This window comes from Dunckerocampus dactyliophorus, chromosome 17 (genome assembly GCF_027744805.1).
Source record: "Dunckerocampus dactyliophorus isolate RoL2022-P2 chromosome 17, RoL_Ddac_1.1, whole genome shotgun sequence".
In the NCBI taxonomy this organism is placed as follows: Eukaryota; Metazoa; Chordata; class Actinopteri; order Syngnathiformes; family Syngnathidae; genus Dunckerocampus; species Dunckerocampus dactyliophorus.
The window spans coordinates 11,536,831-11,547,719 of NC_072835.1; the positions used below are offsets into that span (position 1 = coordinate 11,536,831).

The 10,889-nt window shown below is 39.9% G+C and overlaps 1 protein-coding gene across 2 annotated transcripts; it reads left to right on the forward strand.

Annotated features, from left to right (window-relative positions):
- The first annotated feature begins 2,062 nt into the window (after positions 1-2,062).
- Positions 2,063-10,889, forward strand: wdr5 (WD repeat domain 5). Of its 2 annotated transcripts, none has more exons than XM_054756933.1 (14): positions 2,063-2,219; positions 2,718-2,822; positions 3,879-3,987; positions 4,056-4,129; positions 5,434-5,523; positions 6,514-6,603; positions 6,720-6,803; positions 6,879-6,934; positions 7,027-7,073; positions 8,120-8,195; positions 9,789-9,822; positions 9,902-9,976; positions 10,058-10,145; positions 10,356-10,889. In XM_054756933.1, the coding sequence occupies exons 2-14, from the start codon at positions 2,745-2,747 to the stop codon at positions 10,454-10,456; spliced, it is 1,002 nt and encodes a 333-aa protein (XP_054612908.1). In that variant the 5' UTR covers positions 2,063-2,219; positions 2,718-2,744; the 3' UTR covers positions 10,457-10,889. The 2 variants fall into 2 exon arrangements, with proteins under 2 accessions (XP_054612908.1, XP_054612909.1); XM_054756934.1 differs by having other exon boundaries at positions 2,063-2,213.

The following is a 10,889-nucleotide window of genomic DNA, read 5'->3' on the forward strand; positions in this document are numbered from 1 at the left end:
CCCCTGTCTGTTTCACGTCAATTGCTAATACATTTGTTCACTTTCTATTCAACATGTGCCCTTTACCAGTTCTGAAATAACATAAGAAAATGATGAAGCAGTTTATCAATGCTACAATAAAGGTGAGGTTTGTAAATCAGTATAAATAAATTGTATAGCACTCACAATAATAAAAAAAAACAACATAATAAATTAAGTTAAACATTGTTGGATGATGAGTGACATGTCTTGATGGCTTATGGCACATACTGTGTGACCTACAATGAACAAAATGCTTAATAAAAATGTTATGAAAGACCAGATTGTGTAATCTTTTAAGATTGTTTGGAAAATGTTTGAAAACTCTACTAGTAGATTACCTGATGTTTTGCATTTATCCTCTCTAATTCTTAATGATTTTTCATTCAAAATACTTTTCAAATTTGTATTTTCTGGCAAGTTTAAATTCTGAAAACAGAATAGGCGACCTCAGGGCCACATTCAGCCCACCAAAGGTTTCATTTGGCCCGCCAAACATCTAAATATAAACCAATCTTAAGGAAAACCCTTTTTTTTTGGAATATTGTTCCCCCACCATCCTCGTCTCTTGTGTGTTCTAAAGATCTACAAACAGCTAAAAAGAGGCAGCTAATGCACGTAATGAGACACACCTATTCCACCTACAAAACCCACTATTAAAACACTTCCAAAAACGTTTGATTTTATGTAAATGCTGTGAACATGTAACAGGCACATTCATGATAATACTTCACAGTATTTTTGCCGTACTTGTTCCTTGCTGGGCGCATTGATTTCACATAGCAACATAGAAATGAACACTACACGTAATTTTTCCAAACTCAAAAAAAAACAGCAGCACTGGCAGCAGCTCTGCATATGGCCTGAAGTGTTGTGAGCGACTGTGGCGAAGCTAGTCGCCGGGTGTGGTGTGGCAAGGTTAAGCCAGTAAAGTAGTTCTTTGGCGTAACAATGTTAACCATGTCACTGTAGCTTGTTTAGTATGCAGGTGACATTATGTAAATATAGCTTTGTGGGCGTTTTAGGATTTTTTTTTTCAGAAAGCTTTAAAAGGTGGAATAGATATGTCCAATTTTGCGTCCAGCATTCTTAGCTGCCTCTTTTTAGAGGTTTTTATATCTTTAGATTGCACAGAAAAGACAATGACATGTGTGTTCATGTCTCACATAAGGATTGTAGATGACGGGCAAAATTCCCCAAAAAGTGCAGCTTTCCTTTACAAGCTTTACAAGCTTGTTCAGTATTTTCGCTTCCCCTCTGCAGGGGGCAACAGTGAGGCGTATGCATAATGAAGCAGCAGTCGAAGATAGCTCACGTTTATGCAAATAGGGCGCTTAGAAAAAAAAGACTGAAAATTTGACTTGACAGCAATTGGACTACGACATATGCAGTGGTGAAGCCGATTTAATGTACAGAGGCACCTTCAGATGAAACATTAAAAAAACTAAGATACAGCAAAACTGTATAGTTTGAATCAGCTCTGTGAAACAACTTATTTGGCACTTCTAATCTTTATTTGATAAAAGTTTTTAATGAAATGCTGCTGTGATGCTACTTATAATGGGACTGAGGAGTATTTGAAAACAATTTGAAGACATTTAATTAGAATTATTCTTTTTTATCCTCTTAATGAGCAACCTGTATTAACATAAAAACTCCAAAGTCAGTGCCTCACCAGCCACGAACCTCACCGTCCTTCCAGTCACTGCTGTGTAGTGTTCATCTTTTATCTATTTCTGACATCACCATGGTTAAGTTTTCTTTCAAGTTATCCCCTTTCATTTCTTGCGAGTGTTTTCCCGACTATTACCTACTCAAATAAAAGACTGCCTTTCAAGCAGCTAAAGCGCCTTTGAGCGGCGGTGAACAGACACTTACGTAGTCTATTTGATAATTAAACGTGCAGTTTGTACCCATTACTAGTACATTTGCTTTTGTTTAGTCACATTTATAAGTGTTATTTCGAAAAACGTGCTGTTGGTCCCTCCTGTCTTTCCGTACCCAGTGTGGAATTGGCGCATGCGCAGTGGACGCTGCTGCACCACATTCCCCGCTTTTCCTAGCAGTCCCTCTTGGTAGCAAGCGGTTAAGGAGTGAGCCGCTTCGGCTCTCTGTAACAGTCTTATTATATTTATATGCACATTTCCTTACTGGTGTTTATGAGGAGCAACAAGTATACGCCAAAACTCGATTAGGTACACGTAAGTATCGATTTGTGACCGACGCCTCATTGTTGAATGGAGGGCCGCTCTAGTGGCTAACGCAGTTTGTCAACAGCATCAGTGTAACAGCTCTTGCATCGCCACCCAGCTAGTAGCACTTGAGAGTACTGGTAATTTAATATTGATTTCGATCTTTTTACTGCTACTGGCTGTAGCTTTAGCTTTAAAATAGCCTCCTGGTGGTGCTGAGGCTATCAAGTTAGCGAACGTTAGACTGACTTAACGTCATGATTATCTTAAACAGCGAGTGTTAGCAACGTTGTTTTTCAAAAAATATGATTTCTGGTTTATATTGATATGTCAAATTTGACTGAATATGCTTGGAGTCATTTGGAGATATGCTAATAGCCACAGACTCCTTGTCGTTCATCAGTGATATGTTTCTCTTGCAGTAATTTAGAAATATGCAGGTGTGCTGACTGCAAAAGCACGGATTTTAGTGAATTCGACTGATATGTTGTTGTCATCTTTTGACAGTCCACAGTTGATGCTCACTTAAACGCCATGGCAACAGAAGACAAGAAACCAGAGACTGACACAAAACCTCCAGTGGCGCCGTCAGCATCCGCCAGCCAGAGCAAGGTTGGCCATACATCTATGGAAGGAATAGATTGCAGATTTTTTTGGTTGTTTCTTCAGAACCATAATTTGTTAACTAGGAGGTAGCCTTACAGTAACATAGGATGGTGGTCTGTGCTCCATGGAGTGACATTTTAGTTAAATATGCTCGTTACTAATGGCGTATTCTCAACCACAAATCTGCAAACAATGTGACTCAAGAATTGAGACTGATTCTCTCGGATGATTTTTTTTTTTCACACCCACGTACACACACACACACATACCATGTTCAGGGCTATGTTTTCAGCTTAAAGAAATTATTTTGTTATTAGTATCCTTTTCCTCATTGTCTTGTTCTCTTTTTAACAAATGGTTGTTCTGTCGTTCTTTATGGGAGGTCGTGGAAGGATAGTTGACTGGTGACTTTTTTTTTATTAGCAATGAATAGAAAGGCAAAATAATCCAGCAACTCAAGAACATGACACACTCGCTCACTCCACAATACATTTAAGATTCAAGATTCAAGAGAGTTTTATTGTCATGTGCATGGTAAAACAGCAGTTATACCATGTAATGAAAATCTTATTCTGTTCATTCTCCCACGAAAAGGAAGAAAACACAAAAAAGAACAAGAACATAAGAAACATAAACACATAAACATATATACCAATAAATTAAGCAACAAAAACAGAAGAGACATGAATACAAATAAATAATACAAATAATAATACATTCATGCACGTACGAAAAACAAGTCAAAACAAAGTCAATTAAGTAATGGGATCGTTTCTCCCACAAGATGATGAGTGATCAGCCAATGATAACCAACCACGGCAAGGTGCTTGGGTGGACGGGGAGAGAGAGGCCGTCATGCTAACGACAGCAAAGAGCCCTTGTGTAAAATGACAGTTTGTTTATGCTGCATCTTGTTAAGTTAAATATTTAAAAAATAAAAAAACATTTAGGAACGCAGCTATTCACATGTAGTGACAGCGAGGGGTGGAAAAGGTAGGAGGTTGTTTGTTTATTATTATCACTGCCTGTTTGACAAGCATCTGTTGTCACATTCACTTCCAGTCAGCCCCTGCCAAGCCCAACTACAGCCTGAAGTTCACACTAGCAGGCCACACTAAAGCCGTCTCCTCTGTCAAGTTCAGTCCCAGTGGAGAGTGGCTTGCCAGCTCCTGTAAGATTTTCACCCCCCTTTTGTTTAGTTTTTTTGTGGATGGATGTTCATGTATTTTCTCTCTGCAGCCGCTGATAAACTCATCAAAATCTGGGGCGCATACGACGGCAAGTTTGAGAAAACCATATCGGGACACAAACTTGTAAGTCATGACATCAATAACTTATTTGTGTTCAGTATAAGGAAAGTTAATTTCCCTTTTGAATGGGCCTTTTTAATTGTAGTGAGGCTGTTAAATATTTTGAGACACACTGGACCTGGACGACCTGGTGTTCGGCCGCCAAAATCTAGTTCTTGGGACATGGGCCGTCACCTCTCTGGTGGGGAAGGAGCCTGAGCTTGTGTGAGAGGTTGAGACATTCCAACTAGACATGGTTGGACTCACCTCAACACACAGTTTTTGTCCCAGAACCAAAGTCCTCGAGGTGGGCTGGACCTTGCTGTACTCGGGAGTTGCCACAGGAGAGAGGCAGCGAGTGTGGCCTTAGTGTGGCCTTAATAGCCACCCGGCTCGCCACCTCTGTTTTGGAATCATCCCCTGTGAACAAGAGAGTCACTTCCCTACGCCTTAATGTAGGGGAAATGGTCATGACTATCGATTGTGCGTACGCGCCAAACGGCATCTCAAGAGTACCTGGAGTCCATCAGAGGGGTGCTGGAGAGCATCCCCCGGTCACTCCGTAGTTCTTCTGGGAGACTTCAATGCTCATATAGGCAATGACAGTGTGACCTGGATATGTCCACATGTTTTGGACACATAGCTGCAGAGAAGGGCTGAGCTGTCAAGGGATCACTGATGAGTTGGATGTTGGACAGACCTGGCAGGCTCAAACGTACGAATGTTTGTCGAGTCACCTCCGGCAGAGCTTTACATGCATCCCGGGGAAGGACGTGGATATCGAGTCCAAATGGGCTGTAATCGGGGCTCCATCGGGGCAGCTGAACGGAGCTGTGGTCTGTACCAATCGTGGCGGCAAACACTGTACCCGATTGTGGACACCAGCTTTTAGGGCTGCCATGAAACTAAAGAATCCGTCTTACCGAGCATGGATGGCTTGTACAAACGACCAACCAGCAGGTCAAGCAGCAGCACACAGCTTCGGCAGCGGTTGAGGCAAAAACTCGGGTGTGGGAGGAGTTCAGCGAGGCCACGGAGCACAACTTTTGGTCTGCTTCAAAGGGGTTCTGGCTGACCTCAGTTGAGGATATACTCGGTGGGTGGAAAGAATAATTTCAGGCCCTTCTTTGTTTCTCTCAAGCCCACTGACCGCAACATTGGATAATCCAGTTATCATTAGCATAATGCAGTGCAGTACAACAGATTTATCAAAACTGTGTTTGTGGTTGTAGTTAAAAGTGGTGTAGAAATGCATTGCAACATACTGAGAGATTTTTTTGTATTCTGAGTACAGTGTGTTTTATTCTTTAATTTATATGAATCCACAGGGCATATCCGACGTAGCGTGGTCATCTGACTCCAACCTCCTGGTGTCCGCGTCTGATGACAAGACCTTGAAGATCTGGGATGTCAGCTCGGTAAATAATGACTGAACAACTGGTATATGTGTGTGTGTCTGTGTGTGTGAGACTGTGTGTCTGTGTGTGTGCAAAAGAAAAGAAGCTCTGTATTTTGCAAAACAAAACTCCAGTGAAGTTGAATGCCACTGAAGTTGTACAATCATTTCTGAACCTAAATGAACCAACCTGAACATCAGCTCAAGGAACAAATTATTAGTTGTGCATGTATGTTTTTCATTACAAGATTCCCACTTTCAGTGGGGGTTACCACTCGTGAATGGCGAAAATTTGCAAGGAAAAATGTCTATTTTGACACACTAACACAAAACAGCAGGTCATCAAACCATACGGTGCAACCAAAAGTAACACATGTGGAACACAACATAACACATAAGGCATTCAGAAGACACATTCAGAGACGCTGTGAACCACTAGTCACTAGGTGTCAGTAATGCCACTGTGATGTTCGGTGAGACATACAAACGCCAGACTTGATTGCCAGAACAGCAGGCATTTGTTACAGGTTTGTATTATCTCAAAACAGTCATAATAATCTTAAATAAAAATCCCTACTGGCTATTGTTGCTACAGCACCCACGCCAAGCTAAAACTCAACTCTGAAACCCCGACGTCACCTCCTATCTGCCCACCACTTAGCTCCCTGAGGGAACACACTTACAACAACACAAAAAAGCAAGAGTTTTATTTACAGTATGTCTTAAATGGCTTATGTATTCTTATTATGTCTACTGTACCAAGTAATATGATTGTAAAGGTGACAATAGTGGTCTTATTTAATGTCTAGAGGGCTCTAATAAAGTTACAAACCGTATTTAGAAGATCGTAAACAGGTTTTCTTAGCTACGAAAATATTTTATTTATACTTAAGGAGTCCTACTTTGTGGAAGCTCACTTATCAGGGTAGGCTTTGGTACCAATTAAATGAGGGATTACTGTATTGCATTACACAAGGTAAAACGTTTTTAATGTATACATCCATGTATGCAGGGAAAATGCCTGAAGACCCTGAAAGGTCATAGCAACTACGTGTTCTGCTGCAACTTTAACCCGCAGTCCAATCTGATCGTGTCAGGATCGGTGAGTGCACAGCTTGATTTGGCTTATAAACATCCAGGAACTATAGAAATAACAACCCCTATTTGAAGCATTTCATGTGTTGATTTGAGATGAACGCATTGCTTTCTTCCTCCTAGTTTGACGAGAGTGTCCGAATATGGGACGTAAAAACTGGGAAGTGCTTGAAAACGTTGCCAGCTCATTCAGACCCCGTCTCTGCTGTAAGGACATTTGTCAGCTTCTGATGTTGAGCCAAGAGTTGGAATTAAACGTTGGACCATGTGTTTCTCCTCAAGGTACATTTCAACAGAGATGGCTCCCTGATTGTGTCGAGCAGCTATGATGGACTTTGGTGAGAATCAGTTAGACTTTGACATACCATGTGGTGTTATCATTGCATATATGTCACATTTGTCCCTAACCAAATTGTTCTTGTGTCTTCAGCCGAATTTGGGACACAGCATCTGGGCAGTGCTTAAAAACTCTCATAGGTACACGGTGACACTATTGTTGTTGTAATGGAATTAGATGGAATGGGAGTCACAGTGTAGAAGTTCTATACATATTTTTTTGTGTCTTGCGGCAACTGTATTATTTTACATTGGCCCCAAGGTGTCGGTTTTTGGGTGGAACAAGGACCAGAAAAGGCATTTATTACAGGTTTAAATGATCTCACAGGGACAATAATAACAACATAATAATCATAATAATAACATAGGTTATTGTTGGGGTCATTACCCACGACAAGCTAAAACTCAACTCTGGACCTCCGACGTCACTTCCTGTCCTCCACATCTGTCCGGTCGCCCCTAAGGCCCGCTAGTGAACACATTTAAAGTGACACACACACGCAGGAGTTTTATTTACGTCTTTAATGGCTTATTTACTCTTATTATGTCTACTACACTGCTCAAAAAATGATACACTGCTCAAAAAATGAAGTAAACAATAAAATAACTCATCCTAAATCTGAATGAGTGAAATATTATTATTATTATTATTAAATACTTTGTTCTTTACATAGTTGAATGAGGGACGACTATAGATAATATATACAGTATAATAACAATCCAAAGTAAGACCCTTGTAAGTATCCAAATTAGTTAGTACGTCATTTTCAGAGAAAAGAAATTGAAATAAAAATGTTTTGGACCAAAAATCTACAAATTTTCTGGGCCGTGAATGCTGAATCGCAATTAAGCGGGGATCCGCTGTACTTTGCACAACACAAAGTACAGCGCAACCAACATTTTAAGCGCATGCAGAGGTAGATAAAGCTGTTGGTTGCTGACCACTCATGATACTTCAAATGCAGCTGCTGCCATTCTGGAGTTAATATAACAAAAAAAAATATACATCAGCAGGTTGCTGTCATTGTCAATGTTTTTTGACCAGATGCTAATTACAGACATTGACAGTTAATTGTTTTGGTAGACAACTCGCCCGGTAACTATAGGAGGTGTAATTTGAGCATGTATGGTATTTGTCATTATGGGTCCAAGAAAATGAAATCTAACTTGTTTTGTGTTTATGTCAGATGATGACAACCCTCCTGTGTCGTTTGTAAAGTTTTCTCCCAATGGGAAATACATCCTGGCTGCAACGCTGGATAAGTAAGTCACCAAACTACTTCCCTTCCGATTTTGTGCCTCCTGACTCAGCAGCCTCCAACCTCATTAAAAATCATTTCAAGCAGACCAAATGTGAGCAAATAGGAAAGTATCAAATACCACTAATAAGCTGATTCAAACCACAGCCGTTTCTTTCACAGCTCTTTTTTTTCTTTTTATATATATATATATATATATATATATATATATATATATATATATTTATATATATATAATGCTCTGTCACAAGCATATCACAGTGTGTGTTGTCATTAGCCGTGCAGCATTCTGTCATGTAATCACATACATTCTACATGCACAGAACACTTTAATTCACCACAAAAAAAGCAATAATCATTTGAACCATCAGTTGTATGAATAACAGTTAGCGGTATATCTAAGTAGCCGTAGCTGATGGAGGAAAAGTAATGGCATATTTAGGATCAGCAGTCAACATTTACTTAAAACTCGGTCTAATATCTCAGATAGCTAATTCTGTCATCCCCATTGTGTACATAATTCAATTTAAATAAGCCAGAATTAGTGGGAGCTGAGAAACTCACATATTTTGTCCTTTCGTTCCCATTTTAATAGTTAATTGTATTATTAGTACATACCCGTCATTATTTACCAGTTTAACAGCACAGCTTCCGGTCCGCTCGGCTGCATTAGCGTAATGCATCATGTAGCCCATAAAATAATGTATCTTTGTGCATCTACCGCACGGGTGCTCACACTTTCTGCATGCAAGTTGCAAGTCGACTTCATTTATTTCTTATTATGAACCATGTATACTGTATACTATATATGTACTGTATAATCTGTATAAACTGGTAAACTTTGAAACTACTATACTAAATGCTAATGATTAGTATTTCATTCAGTAATTCACGATTCAATTCAATATGGCCACAAAGACAATTTCACATAATTCCTCAATAGCTATGCCCCTACAAGTGAACAGATAGCCTTTGTTATAGATATAGGCATCTTACCGCTGAGTTAGTTTATCTGTAATCAGAATGATAACGCTACAATAAGTTACGCTTGGGCGATCACCACACTACCCTCGCGATCAACGTAATGGGCACCCTGATCTACAGCATCTACTCCAGTGACATACCTGGATAGTGATAGTCACAAGGAAATACTCTTCTACTTGGTCGCAGAAGGTACATAATTAACCTGTGTATCCACAACAGAATAAGTTAGGACGCGTTTGGTGGTGTACCGTGAGATTTTCTCATGTAAAATATGTGCCTCTGTTCAGTAAGGGCTGTGAAACACTCAACGAATGAATCTCTTATTATGCCCATCCATCTTCACAAAATCCTTGACATTCCACATCTTGACGCAGGCGGAAAATAGATGATTTCACATGCTTAGCATCAAATTAAGACTATTATCCCTGAAAAGCCAATAAAATGTTATGTAGTAGGTTTTCTGTATTAAATGTAGGAAGTGGTTCTTTGAGTTGCACAGAGGGCTCATGCCATCCTGTTGTTTCGATAATGGCCAGCAGAGGGCGGCACACACCAGTAAAAATGCGTGATGACTACCCTCAAGTCTAACGTTTGTTATATTTTTGCTCGTCAGCACTCTGAAGCTGTGGGACTACAGCAAGGGAAAGGTGAGAGAAATCACAGACTTTACAAACTTTTACATACTAATCTAAATTATACCCATTTTTTTCCCCCCTTTCTCTGCAGTGCTTGAAGACGTACACAGGCCATAAAAATGAGAAGTACTGCATATTTGCCAACTTCTCAGTCACGGGTGGCAAGGTACGTTGAATTGAGATGATACTCCTGCACTTTATTTTGTTTTGTGTGTATTCCATGCAACATAAATGGGCTTTCTTACAGTGGATCGTGTCAGGCTCCGAGGATAACATGGTGTACATCTGGAACCTGCAGACGAAGGAGATTGTGCAGAAGCTGCAGGGTCACACAGGTACGCTAACACATCGAAGGATGTCAAAAAGCAGGGTTGCAAGAAGCAAAGGGATTCCGTCCACCCAGTAACAAAAATGATAATAAACCGTAATGTCTGGAAGTAGGAGATACTATTTTTGGTAAATACATACAGATTATGATCACGTTTGCATGTGTAAGTTGGTGTTGGAGTACAATAAATGCGTTTTTTTCTTCAATTGTATTTCAGACGTGGTCATTTCGACCGCCTGCCACCCGACAGAGAACATCATCGCGTCGGCAGCGCTAGAAAACGACAAAACCATCAAACTTTGGAAAAGTGATTGCTAAAAGCCTGACATTCACGTTTCTTCTTTTTAAACACTTATTTTCTATTTTTTATAAAACAATAAAAAGGAGGTTTTTGTTTTTTTTTGACTGGTGATCTTGTGCTGGATGCTGACGTTCCATGGAATTAACTTCATTCAGCGATGATGCAACTCACCTTCATATTAACACATTCATTCCTTCTGGTTTTGTGTCCCCACCGTCAGCCCACCTCCATTACACACAACTCAAGTGTTGTTTAGTTCAGCAAATGGATGACTTGTTTAACAAACTTTCATATGACATCACAACATGTTGGACATGACAATTCAATTATGGTCTTGTACAAAAAAACTAATGGTTGCTACTTTTGCCTTTTATGTCAGTGTAATCGTGTGGTGATGTCCAAATGATGTCAGGCTTGTTTTTTTTTCTAATAAACAAGGAACCCATGGAA